The sequence below is a fragment of the Heterodontus francisci genome, chromosome 17, assembly GCF_036365525.1.
Source record: "Heterodontus francisci isolate sHetFra1 chromosome 17, sHetFra1.hap1, whole genome shotgun sequence".
NCBI lineage: Eukaryota > Metazoa > Chordata > Chondrichthyes > Heterodontiformes > Heterodontidae > Heterodontus > Heterodontus francisci.
In genome coordinates, this window is record NC_090387.1 from 68,312,208 (window position 1) to 68,333,873 (window position 21,666).

Consider the following 21,666-nt stretch of genomic DNA (forward strand, 5'->3'; position numbering starts at 1 on the left):
GCACCCCCTTTAGAATTGTATCCTTTTATATTGCCTCTCCACATTCTTCCTACCAAAATGAATCACTTCACACTTCTCTGCATTAAATTTCATCTGACACTTCTCCGCCCATTCCACCAATCTATCTATGTTCTTTTGAAGTTCTACACTATCCTCCTCAAAGTTCACAATGCCTCCAAGTTTCCTATCATCTGCGAATTTTGAAATTGTGCCCTCTATGCCAAGGTCTAGTGATCTCACCCACAAAACACTGAGGTTTAGAGATTGGGAATAGATAACAGCAACTCCTCCATTACAAATGCATTCTCAATATCAGTTCCTATGCTGTTGTGGGAAGAAAAGTGGCAGAATACTTGTACTTGATTGGGTCATATTTTTAAATTAGCCTGTAATGTATTCCAACACCATGCCAGAGGTTTTACACTGAGCGCAGTGGAAAGCTCTGCAAATCAGAAGAGGTAATGGGAGACGAGCTTAAACAAATGGCTCTTTTCACAATATTGCTGCATAACTCTGATCCTTGCTTAACCCTGAAAAAATATAAATCCCCAATAAACCTCAGATACCACAGAAAAATAGGTAGTTCTACAGGAAGACATGAAATAGTGTCAGCTTACAGGCTATGCAGGTGCAAAACAGGAATAAGGCTCATAGGGAAATATTACAAATACATTACCTGTAAACTCTCTTCATGAAACTTATTGAGGCTCTCCTACTTGCTCTACAACAGAAAACATGATAACATATTAAGATTCTGTTCCTCTCTGTTGTATTTGTGTAGAGTGTTCTGTAATCATTGGAGAGTTTGGCTAGGGAGTAATGGGGTGGATTATTAAGAAGAATGCTCATGTCTTATCATAAGCGTACTTCCCCTGAAAATTCACAGGGCTCGTACCTATCTCCTCTGTTCTGAGTTGTTTCTCCAGGGCTTCTGTTGGCCTCCTGCCGGAGCTAACATAGGAGACTGCCAGTAACTGAATGGAATTCCTTTCTAAAGTCACTTACACGGTCACGAGCGACCAGAGCAGTTCTTGTCGCTGGCTCCCATTCAGTTGTGTGAGTGAAAGCAAACCCCTTTATAGAGAACTCTGGCTCATCACAAAGATTTTTGTACACCCTCAGGAGTATTTCTGACTGCTTGATGAAGCAGACTGTAGTTAGCGGTTCACAAACTGTCAACATGAACTACAATTGCTTGCTTCATGTTAGTTCAAGGCCTGAAAAAGGTGCTGTGCTTTTTGCTCCTTTGAATTGTAAGTCTGACTAAGATTGACATTATGAAGAAAGCACTGTGACCTTGCGAGTGATCGTCTTTGATGCAGAACAGATACACAAGAGTGGGGAAGACGTTTAGCTCAGTGAACAGACTGGCATCACTACATCCTTTGAATGGAACATTAAAGCTGAGGTCTAGCTGGTTCCTATAGCTTAGGTGAATGTTAAAGGCCCCATGACACTATTAAAAAAGCAGGGAGCTCCCTGACAAACAATTATCCCTCAACCTGCACCACTATAAACAGAGTAACTGCTCATTTGTCTCATTGCTGCTTGTGGGATCTTGCAGGGGATATAATTGTTATCCCTCTTGCATAGATAACAACAGCATTTCAAACTATCTCATTGTCTACAAAGCGAGTTGAGATGGTTCTGACAGACTACATCTTCCTCCATGGTGGGGTTTCAAACAGAACTGTATCAGGACAAGGCTTTCACGCATATGGTGTGACCCTGCTCTGACTTCAATAAATTTTCCAGAGCCAGGTTGACTAAAATATTCATGGAAGTGTCACCGAAGACATTTTTTTCTTTACAAATACATTTTAATCCCCTTAATTTCCACATGCAATCAGTCATCCAATAATTAGCGGTGAGAGGCTAGTTGGCTGCCATTTTGTAGCTCCCCACCCCCACCCCCACCTCCTCCTCACTAATATTGGGCAGGAATACAATGACATTTTTTTTATTCATTCATGGGATGTAGGCGTCACTGGCTATGCCAGCATTTATTGCCCATCCCTAACTGCCCTTGAGAAGGTGGTGGTGAGCTGCCTTCTTGAACCGCTGCAATCCATGTGGGATAGGTATACCCACAGTGCTGTTAGGAAGGGAGTTCCAGGATTTTGACCCAGCGACAGTGAAGGAACAATGATATAGTTCCAAGTCAGGATGGTGTGTGACTTGGAGGGGAACTTGCAGGTAGTGGTGTTCCCATGTACTTGCTGCCCTTGTCCTTCTAGTTGGTAGAGGTCGCGGGTTTGGAAGGTGCTGTCTAAGGAGCCTTGGTGCACTGCTGCAGTGCAGCTTGTAAATGGTACACACTGCTGCTACTGTGCGTCGGTGGTGGAGGGAGTGAATGTTTGTAGATGGTGTGCCAATCAAGCGGGCTGCTTTGTCCTGGATGGTGTCGAGCTTCTTGCGTGTTGTTGGAGCTGCACCCATCCAGGCAAGTGGAGAGTATTCCATCACATTCCTGACTTGTGCCTTGTAGATGGTGGACAGGCTTTGGGGAGTCAGGAGGTGAGTTACTCGCCTCAGGATTCCTAGCCTCTGACCTGCTCTTGTAGCCACAGTATTTATATGGCTACTCCAGTTCAGTTTCTGGTCAATGATAGCCCCTAGGTTGTTGATAGTGGGGGATACAGCGATGCTAATGCCGTTGAATGTCAAGGGGAGATGGTTAGATACTCTCTTGTTGAAGATGGTCATTGCCTGGCACTTGTGTGGCGCAAATGTTACTTGCCACTTATCAACCTAAGCCTGGATATTGTCCAGGTCTTTCTGCATTTCTACATGGACTGCTTCAGTATCTGAGGAGTCACGAATGGTGCTGAACATTGTGCAATCATCAGCGAACATCCCCACTTCTGATCTTATGATTGAAGGAAGGTCATTGATGAAACAGTTGAAGATGGTTGGGCCTAGGACACTACCCTGAGGAACTCCTGCAGTGATGTCCTGGAGCTGATATGATTGACCTCCAACAACCACAACATTTCCCAATGCCCACGTTTTACCGTCACCATCCTATAATTCGATCACACTGTCCCTTTTGGCAGGAAATTCTGGAAGTGGCAGCAGGTACTCGAGAGCTGGTGAAGTGGCTCCATGACTCAATTCCCACTCCAGAAATTCCCCCAAAATGGACATAAATACAGAAAAAAAATCAGAGTCATGGCTATTTAAATGCAATGCCCAGTGGCTGTTGCCTGGTCTTTCTGCCTTTGCTATTCTGAAGCAGTTGCCGGGAAAAATGTAAGCACTTCAATGGAACTCTAGAACTTCCCCAAAAATGCTGTTGAAGAGACTTTAATTGATAACTTTACAACTGTGATTGAGAGACTTTTGCTTGGTAAGGGATATGGAACCAAGGTGGGTAGATGGAGATCAGATACAGATCGGCCATGGTCTGACCAAATGGTGGAATAGGCTCAAGGTCCTGTTCCCATGACTTTCCTATTTCCTCCCCCACCCACCTCCCCACTCGCTGTTGAGGGATAGATGTCTGACTCTCCTCAGCACTTTCCACAACGGTATAGCTGAGACTAACAACTCAGGTAACTGGACTTTGCTGATCTGACCCGGCTTACAGTAAAGTGCATTTTTTTTCATTTTATAATCATTACATTTGATTTCAATGCAAGATCTCTATACACTTACCTCACTTTTACTTCTAGAACATTTTCACAAATGTTCAGGGAATTAGCCAGCAAAAGGATAGTGTCTGGTGCGATGATGCTATCTGTAATGCTGTGGGGTGTAAGGGGTGGAGAAAGACAAATCAACAATTGAGTTTTTCTAACGTAAACATAAAGCACTTTGGTTGGTATAAGAGACAGGCTATCCTTCTATATGCTATCACATCAGTTTCAACTGGCCAAAGACATCACAAACTCAGTCTGAGAAAGGTAGTTTTCAACCAAGTATTTTGCTAATGTTGCCATTTTGTAGTACACAGCTGTACTGCACTGTAGATATGGCAAGAAAAAAATATTACAAGCATCTGTGACAAAATGTCACACTGATGCATCCTGCACCGGACCAAATTGTTCACATCTCCATACTGCATGTTAATATGCAAATTCAAGTGAACTGTTGAACCTCAACATGTAAAATAATCCTTGCGCAGCTTAGTATGAAGGAGCAGTGTAGGTCCTCAATAAGCCAGTATCCAACTAATTTTACTTCCTGCATTACAGCAGTAACTACATTTCAAAAGGATTTCATTGGCTGTAAAGCACTTTCAGACATCCTGTGTTCATGGAAGGCACTACATAAATGCAAGTCTTTCTTTCTTTAGTTATTTTTATTTGTAATAAAGCTACTCCTCAGTAGCACTGTTCCTGCTGTATTTGGAGATCTTCTCAACATCATAGTGTGTCAGTTCATAAATTACAGGGATTCAGAATTCCCTGGAGCTTTCAGTAGTCTAAATATAATGTGGCAATAATGAATCACAGTGCAGAAAAGGTATTGGATGGATTACTTCAAAATCTTCAAGTCACGTAGTTTTGGTAGATGATCCAGTAGTTTCGTAATAGCCTCATCACTCAGTGCATTATTTGACAAGCTGCAAATAGAAAGAGCACAGGTCAAACTACAGTAAATTGTTTACCATTTGAGGTATTCTACAATTAATTCTTATAAATGCTTGCAAGTCTGAGTGCATGGTGAAACAGAAGTTTAACTGGGGGAGCATTAACTTCAGCAGAAATCCTGGAGAAATAGCACCAATGGCCACTTTTACCCGTTTACTCTGTTTCTCCAAGGGTTTCACTAATTTTCTGCTAAAGTTAAACCAGTAGATTTGGAGAATTCCCACTGAAATTCCAGACTAACAAGTTAGGTGCTGTCCCATATTCTCCAATTATTGGGACATCTTGGAATGTAGAGATCCCTTTTTAGAATGCTGTTATACTACACCTACCAGTCTTAGACCAATAGGCACAGTTTATTACAGACACCAGAAGACCAAAGGAATACTGTACTTCAGTGCTCAGTTTAAGAGACTCTTTGCATGGAAATTTACTATTCACTCCTCAAATAGTAAGCTTTTGATGTTTTGACAGCACAGCTTGGAGCAGCAACATACTCTTAATGTTGAAAAACATGCTGCAATAAGGTTATAAAGTGCTCAGGCTCTCCAAATGACCACTTGGACATTTTAAATGATGTAACATGCCTGGTACAAAGCAAAAGGGTGTGTGACTCCAATTATTGGAGAAGTCACTCCATGAGCAACACTACACTCCAGGAATAAGATCACCAATCTAATTCCTAAGTGATATTGTAGATTATGCATTGATATTTTCTCCCCACTTTCCCTAAAGGTGTCAATCACACTGACCGGTGGGGCAGTGAGTTGGAAGTGGGAGGGATGCAGGTCTCTGATACCTCACCCAAGTGCTCTTTGACCCTGTCAGCATCATATTCTGATGGAAGGTTGTAAAATTGTGTTCCTGGGCCAATCTGTTTCCAGTTCTAAATAAGCTTTATTGCATGTTGTTTTTAACTCATCTTTGATACAAGTCATTGTTGCCAGCTGGACTTTATTTGCAACAACTCAGATTGCTTATCCGCTTTTCCAAAATGAAATACTTCTATGAAGTACAGCCCAAGTACTGACTGTTGCTGCCAAGTTGATTAAAAAGAAGTGTTTGATCTTTGGTCCCTTTATCCAATGTCTTTCTAGAGCCCATTTTTCATCACCATATTTTACTTACTCAAGTTCTGTAAGTCCAGAACACTGTTCAAGTACTAAGCAGAGATCTCCCATGGTTTCACCATCCATTTCACACTCTTCAAGACTGTAATACAAAGCACCATATTTCATTGAAGGATGAAGTATTAAAGAGCTGTACATATACACACACACACACAACTCTAAACTTCTGGACCTATGATAAGAACTGTGAGTATATTTGTTTTAAATCAGCCTTTTCCAATATTCTTAAAATATTTCAAAAAATAACCTGCAATGAAATTCTGTTTTTTTAATAACAAGATACCCATACCTAATTTTCTTTGGCACACATAAATCCTGCTTTCCATATTTAGCTCCTAATGACAAGACTTCTGACGATTCTTGAAATTCTTTTTCCTGTTGAAATCTAGAGAAGTTGAAACAAAAGAAATCATCTGACAATTCTTCTTCTTTGGCCTCCTTGTCTCGAGAGACAATGCTGACAATTACTCAATGCATTTTCATGTGGATGAACATAAAGTGATGTCGAGTGGAACAGGAAACATACCAGGGTATGGGTGAAAAAAGTAAAAGATTTGGGCCATTTGATTATTGACCATTCATTACAAGAATTACCTGTATTTCCCATGGAACTTGATTAATCCTTTTCCACTCTTCCCCAAACTAAAATAGAAATGAAAAGGTGGGTGAAGTTTACTAAACATCAAACTGAAAGCAGTTAGAAAGTGTATTGCTCCAAATCTTTCCTCCTGCAAGTCACCACCATCCTGACATGGACATATATCAGCATAGCTTCATCACTGTGGAGATAACTTCACCATACGGACTACAGCCATTCAAGATTCACTACCACCTTCTCTAGAGCACCTAGGGATGACCAATAAATACTGGCCTTGCCAGTGATGCCCACAACCCATGAGTAAATACAAATTTTAAAACATTTGATTGTGACAGCTCACTGCTTGTGGTCTAGGCATTCTGTGTTTTAAAGTGGCAGTGCCATTAGTGCCCCGACAGCATGATTTGGAGCAGCTAATAGTACAATAGATTTTACTGAAACACTGAAATGTTTCTGCTGCCCAGTATGACCTAGGCATTTCAACTAACTTGGTAGTGGGAACTTCACTGCAGCAGTTCAGAGGCATAAACCTGCCCCTCATTGCCATAATCATGAACCTTTTACTTAAATCTCTGAAGTAATACAATGCCACTTGTGTGTACATAGTAAACAGTGTGCCATCGTGTAGATATCAGAGGCTGAAAACTGCTTTAGAGCTGCCCCTACCCCCACATCATGTGAAAACAACCCCTGAAACATTTTGTACTATGCAGACGTGATGGCAAACTTCATTTGCTCTGATGACAAAACAGGGAGTGTTCTGTATACTAAACAGTTGTTATTTACACTCCACAGTTTGCCCATGGAGCTGCTTAAAAAGGAAACTCCATTTATCATAACCAAAAAAAGTCTTTGATTCGAATGCAGAGAATATCCTTCGGGGTTTTCCCTGATCAGCAGTGTAACTTCCACAGCAAATCAACATAAACCCAGTTTATGCACGTGTCCAGCATTTTCACGGATCTTCCACCAAAGTTACGGTGGCCAATTCGAAGGAACTCCCCTCCCCGCGCCCCCAGGTAATTTCTGGCCTAAGTTGCTAACTAAACACTTATTTACCATTCCAGTGATTCAGATGGAAAATCACAGTACTATTTCTTACAAAGATAAAAAATATTGAGATGGTTTTTTAAATAGAATTTTGATTTTGCATCATGCTTTGAAAGTGGATGATGTAGATCAGCTGCATGGAGGGACATGGGGCACTCTGATTGTGTCATTCATAAAATCAAAGACTGAATACATATAAAGTGGGAGCAGGGATTCCATATGTGGAAGAAAAGAAGATTTTGTACTTAAAAAACTGGTGGTGGCTTTTAACTTCACACTTTAACACTGGTTTGCAAGAGCACTCTGGTTTAGCATGGAATTAAATGGTTAAGTACAAACTGAATGCTGTGTGAAGGGAGGGTTCCCATGCTCCTGAGATCTTGGAATTATCATCAGAAAGAAGGCAGAACTTTTCCTCACAGGGTTAAATGGGTGAGGTGGAGACGATGGTAAAACAAATTGTACACGATCTGTGCAAGGAATGGGACAAATAGCTTTCTCCCCTTCAGTGCCTTTTTATTTCTTAATGGGTTTAAGCTTTCTTGGAATTTCCCTCTGAGAACATCTTACTCCCAAACAGCAATTTTAGCTTCATGGTTGAACAATGGGATGAACATCCTAACCTTTAAAATTGGAAAATATAGATGTTTTTCTTCAGTCAAATGCAATTAATGATTTTTTCAGTCTCCTTAACATTTTTAACTTACCTTATTGCCACCTCAGTTATGTTTCTGACCATCTTCAGACATCCAGCCAAGCAAAGGGCTCCAGCCAATGAAATGAAATTATTGCTGACACTGCAGTGAAGGTAGAAAGTTACTTTGAACATCTTTGTGTATGGCTTGTTGTGGAGACAATTGCTGTGGTTATCAATAATCAATAGCATTAAAAACAGATCTCTCCAAGAAAACTTTGGGGAATTGTTTTAAAAACTGACAGTTAACTCATCCCAAGAGGGTCAAAATCTTGAACTTACATCTAAATAATAACTACCAAGTGACAACACTACCCTTTTCTGTTCCAACCATTTTTTTTAAAGCAAAGGCTTCGCTATGGTCTGCAGCTAATAGCACTGTCATTTATTTTCTAGCCACCATCTGGTGGAAATCTAGACTTCCCTGGGTATCAATTAGCTTTTTTTTCATTCATTCATGGGATGTGGGTGTCGCTGACCAGGCCAGCATTTATTGCCCATCCCTAATTGCCCTTGAGAAGGTGGTGGTGAGCTGCCTTCTTGAACCGCTGCAGCCCATGTGGGGTAGGTACACCCACAGTGCTGTTAGGAAGGGAGTTCCAGGATTTTGACCCAGCGACAATGAAGGAACGGCGATATAGTTCCAAGTCAGGATGGTGTGTGTGACTTGGAGGGGAACTTGGTGGTGTTCCCATGTACTTGCTACCCTTGTCCTTCTAGTTGGTAGAGGTCGCGGGTTTGGAAGGTGCTGTCTAAGGAGCCTTGGTGCATTGCTGCAGTGCATCTTGTAGATGGTACACACTGCTGCCACTGTGCGTCGGTGATGGAGGGAGTGAATGTTTGTAGATGGTGTGCCAATCAAGCAGGCTGCTTTGTCCTGGATGGTGTCGAGCTTCTTGTGTGTTGTTGGAGCTGCACCCATCCAGGCAAGTGGAGAGTATTCCATCACACAGCTGACTTGTGCCTTGTAGATGGTGGACAGGCTTTGGGGAGTCAGGAGGTGAGTTACTCACTGCAGGATTCCTAGCCTCTGACCTGCTCTTGTAACCACAGTAGTTATATGGCTACTCCAGTTAGATTCTCTCTTGTTGGAGATGGTCATTGCCTGGCACTTGTGTGGCGCAAATGTTACTTGCCACTTATCAGCTCAAGCCTGGATATTGTCCAAGTCTTGCTGCATTTCTACATGGACTGCTTCAGTATCTGAGGAGTCACGAATGGTGCTGAACATTGTGCAATCATCAGCGAACATCCCCACTTCTGACCTTATGATTGAAGGAAGGTCATTGATGAAGCAGCTGAAGATGGTTGGGCCTTGGACACTACCCTGAGGAACTCCTGCAGTGATGTCCTGGAGCTCAGATGATTGACCTCCAACAACCAAAACCATCTTCCTTTGCGCTAGGTATGACTCCAACCAGCGGAGGGTTTTCCCCCTGGTTCCCATTGACTTCAGTTTTGCTTGGGCTCCTTGATGCCATACTCGGTCAAATGCTGCCTTGATGTCAAGGGCAGTCACTCTCACCTCACCTCTTGAGTTCAGCTCTTTTGCAGGTTAGCAGATGACTCAGAGGGTTTCCTTGCTAATTAAAGATTTAGTCTCCCACTGTCCACAAATTGCAGGAAGAACATTGGAGCCACACAGCTGACAGGGAAATAGGCGAGTCAGATATTTTGCTTACTCTACAAATGTTATTTTGCTTCCAGTGACTCAGCCCAAAGGCCAGCTAGCTGAAAGGAGATCACTAAGTGCATATGGTGAAGAGAACTGTTACTATATACCAGATTCAATCTAACACTCAACATTGCACTTTGTGCTTCCGGGTTAGTTCAATTTGTGGGTACTGTAAATGAAGATAAACGCTTTGGGGGGAATTTTATGCTCTCCCCCATGGCAACTTTGGAGGCGCCAAGAGTATATAATTGGGTGGGATAGTGGCAGGGGGACACCGGCATCCTTGTGCCTCCACAAAAGTTAAGTCCGGGGCGGGAAGGCTTGTGAACGGCCTTCCCACCCCACCACCAATTGAGGCCCTTAATTGGGCAATTAATACCCAATTAAAGGGCCTGATCCTGCCACTGCCGGTATTAGCCCGGCAACACTGGGCCTGTCACTACACGGCAGAGCACAAGCAAACCCATATGACTTGCTTTCCAGCTCCAGGGCTGGCGGGGGGAGGGAGGGGTCTCTGATTAAAAGGCACTTAAGTGCCTGATTGAGGGACCCAGCATCGGGAATGTGGGAGGCCCACTGAGAGCCACCCTCACCCCTCACCCTTACTGCCAACCCCACTACAACCCCCTCCCCCGCAACCCCATCCCACAAAATCTCTCCCGCTGTGACTTACCTGTGGCCTGGTTTCAGGGCTCGGGTAATTCCAGTACTAGCAGCAGTCGCCGCCTCCGCGGTGGCGCTGCTCAGTTAAAGAGCTACTAGCTTCTGATTGGCCAACAGCTCTCAGCAGGCGGGACTTCCGTCACCAGGGTCATTAATCCCGGGGAAGGCCCACTGCTATCCACTTAAGTGCCTAATTGGCACTTGATTTCGCGGGCCCTCTCCAAAGGAGGCAACGTGGACCTGTTGCTGGAGCTTTTGCCGGTGATCGAGACCCTCCTCGCCAAGAAAAAATCCCGGCCTGTACGTCTGTGTTACAAAGCAATATGGAGATAAATTTTATCCTTGATGGATCACTGCTAACAGGAGTTTCTTTCATAACTGTCATTGTTTCTGCAGTTTAGCAATCCACAAACTTTGCATCATATAACAATCACCTATTTGTGGTATCCTTGCTATTTCCTGCTTCAGATCTATGCTGGGACAGGGAAGGATTCTATAATGTACCACAGCAAGTGCCATCATAACACATGGATATAACAGCACAAAATACAACTTGGAAGCATTGCAGTAACGCTCCCCTTTACATTTGCGACAGCAAAATTTATCGAACCTAATTCATAATATGCTTAGATTTTAACTGCAATTCAATCCATTTATTCTATAAAGTATGTTGACAGAGGGCAGAATAAAATGCCACTGAATGTTAGTAAAAGTTTACGTTTTGTCTTGCATGATGATATCAATTGGGTTTTCACATGAACTTACTTTATTAGTCTTGAAACATGTAGTTTTGGTAGGAGCTCAACTAACTTTCTAAATCCTCCATCTCCAAGTGAGTTATTAGATAAACTGCAAAGAGAAATGAGTTGTGAGTACAGAGCCATAGAATGTTAGAACAGTACAGCACAAAAGGAGACCACTTGACTATAAAGTCTGCGCCAGCTCTCCCAAAGGGCAATCCAGTTAGTCCCACTCCCCAGCTCTTTCCACATACCCTGCAATCCTTTCTCCTTCAAGTATTTATCCAATTCCCTTTTGAAGGCTACTACTGAATCTAATCCATCACCCTATCAGGCAATGCATTCCAAATCCTAACCACTCATTCCCTAAAATGATTTTCCTCATGTCACCTCTGGTTCTTTTGCCAATCATTTTAAATCTGTGCCCTCTGGTTATTGATCCTTCAGCTATTGGAATCAGTTTGTCTTTCTTTACTCTATCTAATCCCTCGATCTAAAGAAGGACAATCTCAGCTTCTCCAATCTATTCATGTAACTGTAATCCCTCATCCCTGTAACTATTCTAGTAAATCTCTTCTGCACCCTCTCCAAAGCCTTCACATCCTTCCGAAAGTGTAGTGCCCAGAATTGGACACAATACTCCAGCTGGGGCCGAAGTAGTGTTTTATACAGATTTAGGATAACTTCTGGCTTTTGTACCATATTCCTCTAATTATAAAGCCCAGGATCACATATTCTTTATCAACTGCTTTGTTAACCTGTCCTGCCATCTTTAAAGATTTGGGTGCAAACAGCCCAGTTCTCTCTGATCTTGCACCCCTTTAAAATTGTACCATTTAGCTGATATTGTCTTTCCTCATTATTCCTACCAAAATGTATCATCTTACACTTATCCATGGTGAATTTCATCTACCAAGTGTCCACCCATTTCACCAGCCTGTCTATGCCCTATTGAAGTCTATTGCTATCTTCCTCAGTGTTTACTACACTTTCAAGTTTCACATCATCTGCAAATTTCAAAATTGTGCCCAGTACCCCCAGGTCCATGTCATTAATTTAAATCAAAAACAGCAGCAGTTCTACTACTGAACATTGGGGAACTCCACTGTATACCTCCCTCCAGTCTGGAAAACAGCTATTCACCACAACTGCTTTCTATCCCCTAGATATTTTTGTCTTCATGCTGCTACTTCCTCTTTTATCCCATGGATTTCAGTTTTGTTAACAAGCCTAATACGTGGTATTTTATCAACCACCTCAAATAAAAACGTTATTCAAAAAAATCCCTCACTGTCTTTTTTATTCAGTTAGTAAGTTTGCAAGTTCTCCCTGTATTCTGATTTCGAAATCACCCCTATATATTGAGTTTCGGCTCATCTCATCTATCGAGTTAGAGATCTCCCATATATTGAGTTAGAGGTGCCCCTTCTACTGATTTTGAGCTCTCCCGTATATACAAAATAAGCATACTCAAGTAAAAATGTTAGAGTCACAAGAACGGCCACCACCCCCCACTATTTTTTTTGGTTCGTAGGTTTGAGAGTTCTTCCCATATACTGATTTTGAAATCACCCCTAGTGATTTCAGTCTAGGATCATCTAATGTATTGGGCTTGCGATCCTTTCATATATTGGCAGAATTTTATCTTAACAGATCTGCACAGAGTGGGGAGGCCGCTAAGGGATCGGAAACCCATTTGTCCTGTGAGCAGGCTTTGCTATTGGTCTTTAACACAGCCACGGCATTAGTATCCTGCTTCCAAATTTCCCAACCAATCACAGAGTGAAGGTGTGATGATGATCCCGCACTCTGTGAATGAAGGCTCTCTATTTAAAGGGACCCTGGCAAGGGTCAGAATGGCTTTTGGAAAACTTGTTTGTGAAGGCTACTGGAGGCAAGAACATGGAAGGAAGATGTGGGAAGGCTGAAACCCCCACCACCACCCCTCCCCTTCCTTCCCTGGCTCTTCCCTGGAGGTCATGCTGAAGGCCAGAAATGACATTTCTTTCCTCTTGGTGACACTGCCACTTGGCACTTAACTGTCACTTATGTTGAATTGATATCACCACTAACTGAAATGTCATGTTATACAACATGTTGGGTTTGTGCCCTTTACCTGCGTCAGCTCTAATTCATGTCTTTGATCTCCCACAGGCCTTTCAGGAGTGATGGAGAAACTGATGAGGGAGGAAACTGAGAAGTCCCCAGAGGAGGGTGAACATTCTGAGGATGTACAGTCACATGACTCCTGCACATCCTCCACCAGATACACACACCTCAGTGGGTCCTGCATTAGAGATAATTAGGTTGTTACATGATGAGGCGCACATCACACGTGAGTAGGAGCAGGTGCTGGAGACAGCATTGGAGATTCCTCATCGGAGGGCGTAGGACACTCTAAGCTCTGCTCAGCCTCGGGGGTCATCCACGAAAAGGGGACTTGTGGAGCAGCAATGGGAAACGTGTGTGCCTCTGACAGCATTTCCAGAGGCAGTGTGCACCCTTGGAGGGAGATCGAAGGAGTCCATATCTAGCATGGGTGCCATGATGTCTCAGGCATGTGCACTGAAGATGACCTCCATAGAAGGAGTGGCCACCTGCATGGAGAATCAAACAAGGCAGGCCACTGAGTGCATGCTCGCCCAGACCAGTCGCCTGCACACTCTGGCTGCCACTTCACACAGGATGGAGCAAAGCCTTGCCTTGATGGCTCAGTACCTCACTGACATGTAACCAAGTGCTCTCCAGCAATTGGCCAGCAGGGAAGGGCAGGTGGGCCATGAAAGGGAAGATGGTGAAAGGGCGCATGCAGATGTTCTTACTGTGGGAGGCTTCACTGAAATTACAGACTCTATTTTAACCCCGAGTGGATTGCATGGCAGGGGGTGGGTGCAGTGGGTAGGGAGGGGAGAGGCACCAGGGCAATTACCAAATACACTTGGCAGCTTAAGTTTCAGGCCAGAGATATTTTAATTCCTAGGCCTTACTTAAATGCCACTGGTCCACTCTCTGCCCAGAAGAAGCAGGAATAGGGCACAGAGCTGGCAGGCAAAGATTGGGCAATCTAAAGCCACCCTCCAGTGTCCAAGTAAATGGCCTCACAAAGGAAATGTTTTGACTTAGCTGGAGGGCCTCTTCCTGCCTCCCACAGACTGCCAACCAGCTTCAGCCAAGGAGAAAAGCTGCCACAGTTAAACTGCATTCCTACTCAAGACTCCCCTTGGCCAAACTATTAAACTAACAGTTAAAAAACTATCATTTCTATCTTTGTGATGGCACACAGCTGAGCTGCTGTGATATTAAAGCACTTATTGTAACTTGAAAAAATAGCTAAATAAGGAGCAATATTATTGAATAATTTTTAACTGTATATCTACACACGGAGCTAAAAGGACAACTGCTAATGAAAACAAGAGCAAACTTTTTGAAGACACTAAAATAGCTTGGTGGATAAAACTCTTTTGCCATCACTTACTCTAGTTCTGCTAGATCATTGCAGTTTTCCAGTGTAGAGCCCAGCTCTTCCAAATGCTTCAGTTGAAAGTGACAGTTGGTGAGACTGCAAAAAAATTTCATGGAAAGATTATTTAAATTGTTCAGCACAGGGAGTTCAGTGATTACCCAATTGACTACATGCCTCAGCAACTGACCCCTAGGACCTCTTACATAACAACACTTCCCTGGAACCTGAAATATTGGGCAGGATTGAACAAGGAGGCAGTGGCCCCAGTTGGGGGCAAGCCCACCTGTGCCAGCCCTGGAAGCCACAACTGTATTTTACTGATGAAAGGTCACAGACCTAAAATGTTAACTCTGCTTTTCACTCTACAGATGATGCATGACCTGCTGAGTATTTCCAGCATTTTCTGTTTTTGTTTCAGATAGCCAACATCTGCTGTACTTTGCTTTCGTATGGAATTTGATGCTTATTGTGCTTCTCTGCATTAAAACAGTAATCATGAAACTTCAATCCATCGGTTGTGAAGCGTTTTAGGGAATCCTGAGGAGATAAGACAGGTTCCTTCTTTGGACACTTATCTTGGCTACTCATTAAATGCTTTCACTTACTCCTTAGACCAGATTACCTTAGTTTTCTTAATGGTCCGGGCATGGTCTTTGAATCTCCAGTGCTGCTCAATCTAAAATCAACCAGCTGGGCATTTAGTTCATCTCTGTAAAAGGAAAAGGATTGTCAGATCACTGAAATATCAGTCCTTTGATATACAAAAAGGAATTTAGAATAGAACTAGTTCTTATCAATAATGATAAATCCCAATGCAAATACAACAAACCAATATCTGGAGTTGATATGGATGCAATATAAACCTGAAACCTTTTCCTACACTTGGACCTCTGTGTCTGGCTGGTAGCTTACCTTTGCTTGGGATAGAAAGAAGTTTAAGTGACCAATCCACCATATTTTTAGCAAAGCTGAAACATTCCACTCACTCACTGGTCAAACACAACCGCCTAGAATATCTGGCGGGGTTCTCCCCAATCGACCACTGTAACTCTGATAGAAAGGCCACTTACATGGTATATTCAGGATTTCAGATTGATAGAACCCCACCCCACACTGAGGAAATTCACAGTGAACTTATTTTCCAACACAGGAAAGCTGGAAGACAAGGTAACCCATCAGCTTCCAAGTCCCAGCAGTGTGATTGTTCCTCCAGCTCTAAACCTAACTGACTAGCTCATTGTTTACAACAAAATGGTGAGTTCTTTTCTTATTCAAGGCTCAAGTTGTCTGCTGATTGTTCAAGTAAAATCTTAATCTATGTGAATTCAAACATTGTACTTGCCAAGTGAGTCCCAGCACATTTACCAATTTGGACCAGTTTCAGTGTGATGGACCGAACTAAAATTGCGCCCAATGAAATGAAACCAAACCCAAGCATCACATGAAGACTATTCAACCATCACAACAAAGAATATTTATTTGGAAAGGTCATTGACAACAAATGGTAGAAGCCACCATTCTGTGGTTTTCACGGAAACATAAATGGAATCATGGAATGTAAAGCCCAAAATACCAGAAACTACCAAGACAATCCCACTATTTCCATCTAACAAAATCCACAAACCAATGGCCCCAATTATAAATTGACAGATCCCAAAACACCAGCAAAAGTCCTAGAATCCCATGTGATAAAATCAGAATTTGACTGATTCCATCACCATAAATCAATGACACTGATAATAGTGGGTAAGCAAAAAGAAAGGAGTTTGGAAAGCAGCATTCAGGAGTTCTCTATTGTGTACAAGTTTTTGAAGAAGCTGTAAACATATACCTTTCTGTATAGAATTTCTCACCTCACTTCAGTGTCTTCATGCTGTTCTGAAAATTTAAGTAACACTGTCTGGTGATGTTTCAGGCTGTAGAAAGTAAATTACAAGCACAAAATTAAAGTTAAATGCATGTGGACACGTAGATCACCTTTTGTTTGCAAGGTCTATGAAACCAGTTATCTTGCCTCAATAAACCATTAATGCATGGTGGTGAAGGTTACTACTCATTTAATCTGGACGTTAGAGCATGAATCTCCTCCATATAGCCTCAATCCTAATACCACTGTTCTGTTAATGAGAGATTGTGACAATGTAATATTCAGATGAATCATTTGTATAAGTATTGTGATGAAAGTACCTCTGTCTTTGTTAAATGTATTTTTTGAGGATTCAAAGAACAAAGAACAGTACAGCACAGGAACGGGCCATTCGGCCCTCCAAGCCTGCGCCGATCTTGATGCCTGCCTAAACTAAAACCTTCTGCACTTCCGGGGTCCATATCCCTCTATTCCCATCCTATTCATGTATTTGTCAAGATGTCTCTCAAACGTCTCTATGGTACCTGCTTCCACCACCTCCCCCGGCAACAAGTTCCAGGCACTCACCACCCTCTGTGTAAAGAGCTTGCCTCGCACATCCCCTCTAAACTTTGCCCCTCTCACCTTAAACCTATGTCCCCTAGTAACTGACTCTTCCACCCTGGGAAAAAGCTTCTGACTATCCACTCTGTCCATGCCGCTTATAACTTTGTAAACCTCTATCATGTCGCCCCTCCACCTCCGTCGTTCCAGTGAAAACAATCCGCGTTTATCCAACCTCTCCTCATAGCTAATGCCCTCCAGACCAGACAAAATCCTGGTAAACCTCTTCTGTACCCTCTCCAAAGCCTCCACGTCCTTCTGGTAGTGTGGCGACCAGAATTGCACGCAATATTCTAAGTGTGGCCTAACTAAAGTTCTGTGCAGCTGCAGCATGACTTGCCAATTTTTATACTCTATGCCTTGACCGATGAAGGCAAGCATGCCATATGCCTTCTTGACTACCTTATCCACCTGCTTTGCCACTTTCAGTGACCTGTGGACCTGTACGCCCAGATCTCTCTGCCTGTCAATACTCCTAAGGGTTCTGCCATTTACTGTATACTTCCCACCTGCATTAGACCTTCCAAAATGCATTACCTCACATTTGTCCTAATTAAACTCCATCTGCCATTTCTCCGCCCAAGTCTCCAGCCGATCGATATCCTGCTGTATCCTCTGACAATCCTCATCACTGTCCGCAACTCCACCAACCTTTGTGTCGTCCGCAAACTTACTAATCAGACCAGCTACATTTTCCTCCAAATCATTTATATATACTACAAACAGCAAAGGTCCCAGCACTGATCCCTGCGGAAAACCACTAGTCACATCCCTCCATTCAGAAAAGCACCCTTCCACTGCTACCCTCTGTCTTCTATGACCGAGCCAGTTCTGTATCCATCTTGCCAGCTCCCCTCTGATCCCATGTGACTTCACTTTTTATATCAGTCTGCCATGAGGGACCTTGTCAAAGGCTTTACTGAAGTCCATATAGATAACATCCACTGCCCTTCCTTCATTAATTATCTTTGTCACTTCCTCAAAAAACTCAATCAAATTAGTGAGACACGACCTCCCCTTCACAAAACCATGCTGCCTCTCGCTAATAAGTCCATTCGTTTCCAAATGGGAGTAAATCCTGTCCTGAAGAATCCTCTCTAATAATTTCCCTACCACTGACGTAAGGCTCACCGGCCTATAATTTCCTGGATTATCCTTGCTACCTTTCTTAAACAAAGGAACAACATTGGCTATTCTCCAGTCCTCTGGGACCTCACCTGTAGCCAATGAGGATGCAAAGATTTCTGTCATTTTTGAAAGATTGAAGAAATGGTAAAATTAGGGGTTTTCAAAAGGGGGGGTCATGTAAAGGCCATTTGACTTTGGAAAACAGTGCCTGGAGATGTTTTTTAAAAGGGGCACTGAGAGGTCTTGTGAGGAAACCAAGCCTTTCTGGGAAATCACCTGACTTTCAGCAACAACAACGAGCCTTTCTGGGAAACTACCCAACCTCCAGCTCAATAAACAACAGAGAACTTTGGACTAAAACAGAAAGTTCTAGAAATACTCAGTAGCTCAGAGAGCATCTGTGGAGATCTTTGGACACCTGGTGAAGTTGTTTACAAGGAAGTGACAGGCCACGATTGATGGAGGTCAAAAGGTTGAACTCCTGTTGTTGGTTTTGCTTTTGAACTGTTTTGAGTTGGGGTTGAATTGTATAAAATGGGGAGAACTTTCAAGGAGGGAAGAGAACTTCCAAAGAAAGAACACAATTCCCAAGGAAGGACAGAAGACCACAATCCAGCTCATCTTTCCAGCACCTCACTAAAAGACCCTGAGAAGTCCACTGTGTCAACTCATCTCATCTCCTGTCTTTGAAGAAAAGCCTATTAAATTAATTTTCAACACCGCCTAGAAAGAACTGTTCGAAAAGATCCCAGTAACCTGTCTACGTGTACTCGGAGGCCAGACTGTATGCCAGTTTTGGAACACAGCATATGTCATCTACTGTTTCTTCAAGAATGAACAAGTATCCTTTTGTCTGTAATAGAATTCTAAAAACAAAAATACCTTTATTTTTCCAGTTAACCGATATATTTGTGTATGTGTGAGTATGAGGGGCTAAGGTAAAAAGGGAACTTTAATATTTCAATCTGTGTGTTTATGCTTTAATTCATTACCGGTTAAGACTTGTTTTATTAAAAAAACGGATAATTTTGTTGTTTATTAAAGAAACCTGGTTGGCGTGTTTTATTCTGGGATAAAAATAGAGGCTATGATTGACTGTAACGGTAAGTGGGAAAACATTTAAATATATGTTGTGACCCTTGGAGCAGTGGAACTAGAATAAACAGTGCACTCCTCCTGCCTCAGTCATAACAGTGTCATGTGTTCTGTCATATAGCGAGGCAATGTTCAGTGCATAGTGAGTTGTAGGAACAGGATTAGGGCATGTAGGTCCTCTCGCCCACGGGTTATCTATTCTTAACACCTAATAAATCCAAAATCTGATGGCTCAGTAGATAAATGCACTCGGTGATATGATATTCAGTCATACAGGCCAAAAAATGCAGAGATCCATTAGCTAATTTAGGAACATAGGAAATGGGAGACAAAAAAGACCAAGATCGATCTAGTTCACCTTCTACTATCCTGGTAGTCACATGTTTTAATGGTATGGAGTTGTTTACTACTCATAGCAATCAATCTATCAATTAGTCTACAACAGATACAGATTTAAGACTATCAGGTGACTAATCAGAATACTAATTGCTAAAATCTAGCTATTATAAACTAAAGGCCTGCTACCCGACCCAAACCTGATGGGACCCGATGACGTTTCGGGTTCAGGTTGGGTCGGGTTGCACTTCAGGGTCCGACATTCGGGCTCGGGTCGGGCCGGGTTGGACACGCTCAATCACAGGTAAGTGGCTCCACTGTTAATTTAATTTTTGGACTAGAAAGGTGGTTTCGTTACAGTTTTATTAAGCTGTGCAGATCAGCAACAAAGTGAAAAACGGAAGGTAAGTTAACTGATGGTTGGGTCGAGTCGGGTCAGGCGTGGGAAAAAAATGGAAGGACTCGGGCTGAGTTGGGCTCAGGTGGGATGTGGTTCTGTTGGACTTGGGTCGGGTTTTTTTTGTGCAGACCCGAGCAGGCCTTTATTATAAACTAACAACTGACATATTATCATTAACTAACATTTATCTTTATTAGAACCCTTCTTTGCAGAATGGTAAATGGGAAAACTTAGGAAATAGGATACAGTATAGACAAGATGTCAAAGTAGTGGGATCCTGGGAAATTATGTCAAGATTTAAAATGCTTACTTGCAGCAAAAGGGTGAGACCTTGGAGCAGTCAGTGAAAACATCTTCTATGAAAACGAAATGTAGATTTGTCTCTCAGTGAGATAAGGAACCATGGAATGTGAAAGCATGGAGATAAAGTAGTCAACACAAAAGGAATTACCTACGTAAATCGGAAGGGTTAGAATGAGCCAAAGAATGATCCTCAGTTGGTTAAGGAAAGCATCCATTAACACAAGGCTAAAGATGATTGGGGAACGGCAAGGGTTAATTGGAAAGCAGCCAGGATAAAAGATGCCCTGTCTTTGTCCCTATACAGCTGAGAGAATTTTCGAACAACCAAGACCAAAAGAGTCGAGAGAAAAAGCGAGAGAGAGAAAGCTTGAAGACCAAAGCTGCAAGAGAAACTAGTCATCCGCTCTAGCCATCCAGTTCCTACTATGCGTAGTATAATCTGTGTTAGACTGTTAATCATTGCCTGCCTGAGTTGTGACAACAGTTTATCTGAAATCTTAATAAACTTGTCCTTCCCTTTATCTGAATAAAGTCGATTCACAACAAAGCTTTGCTGCCAAGTCTGTTCCTGCCTTAGAAGGGGGCATAAAGCCCCACAAAGATCTTATCCTACACAGACATGAGGTGAGGAAAATCCTAGTGGTGGAGAGCTATGGGACTCATAGGTCCAAAGTCACCTGTTCCTCCCAAACTACACTTACATGTCATATCTTAAATTCCTCATATAGTGTATCTCAAAATATTATTTTCTGAAATAAACCTATCTCATTTTCATTTAAATAAATGCTTCCACCATTTCCCGAGGGAGCCTATTCCATAGATTGACCTCTCGCTCACTGAAATATTGTCTCTGTAGATTAGTATTAAAATTACTCCCCCTTCATGCTGTGCACTACAGTTCTGGTCAAACTAAAATAGTTTGTCATGGGCTACATTATCTAGTCTCTTTAGAATCCTAAAACCAGCAATTAATGTGACACTTCTCTGCTGCAATTGACTTGGCAGCTGGTTCGACATGGGGAGATGAGGAAGAGCGAAGACTCAACTCGAAATTTAGCTTCCTGATGGCTACTGGAATACCGGAAATTGTGCATGCTTAATCGTGGGTGGTGATAGGATTAAGCTTGGCTGTCATACTCTTAATGAGAAAATCGCCAGCCAACAATTGCAAGGCAGATAATGCAATGTTTGGTACCTGTACCACTGCTACACATTGGGTGCTGGCTCTCTGCAGTAGGAGGTGTTGAATCTTGAGCCCTGCTCAGTGCCCCATTCACCCACCATGTGAAAACATGCCTCCAAAACCGACCCTGAGCACCTACCATGTGC

The 21,666-nt window shown here is 42.6% G+C and overlaps 1 protein-coding gene across 6 annotated transcripts in view; it reads right to left on the minus strand.

Moving 5' to 3' along the window:
- The window catches only part of nlrc5 (NLR family, CARD domain containing 5), a 248,668-nt gene that overhangs the window by 102,508 nt on the left and 124,494 nt on the right, over nt 1–21,666 (minus strand). For all 6 annotated transcript variants that reach the window (XM_068049594.1, XM_068049593.1, XM_068049592.1 and 3 more), the window contains 11 exons: nt 16,459–16,521; nt 15,228–15,314; nt 14,618–14,701; nt 11,168–11,251; nt 8,078–8,167; nt 6,317–6,364; nt 6,012–6,107; nt 5,721–5,804; nt 4,484–4,567; nt 3,658–3,747; nt 677–721 (listed from right to left, as the gene is read on the minus strand). In XM_068049594.1, the coding sequence (XP_067905695.1) occupies nt 677–721; nt 3,658–3,747; nt 4,484–4,567; nt 5,721–5,804; nt 6,012–6,107; nt 6,317–6,364; nt 8,078–8,167; nt 11,168–11,251; nt 14,618–14,701; nt 15,228–15,314; nt 16,459–16,521 (855 nt within the window). The remainder of the gene's footprint in view (nt 1–676; nt 722–3,657; nt 3,748–4,483; nt 4,568–5,720; nt 5,805–6,011; nt 6,108–6,316; nt 6,365–8,077; nt 8,168–11,167; nt 11,252–14,617; nt 14,702–15,227; nt 15,315–16,458; nt 16,522–21,666) is intronic.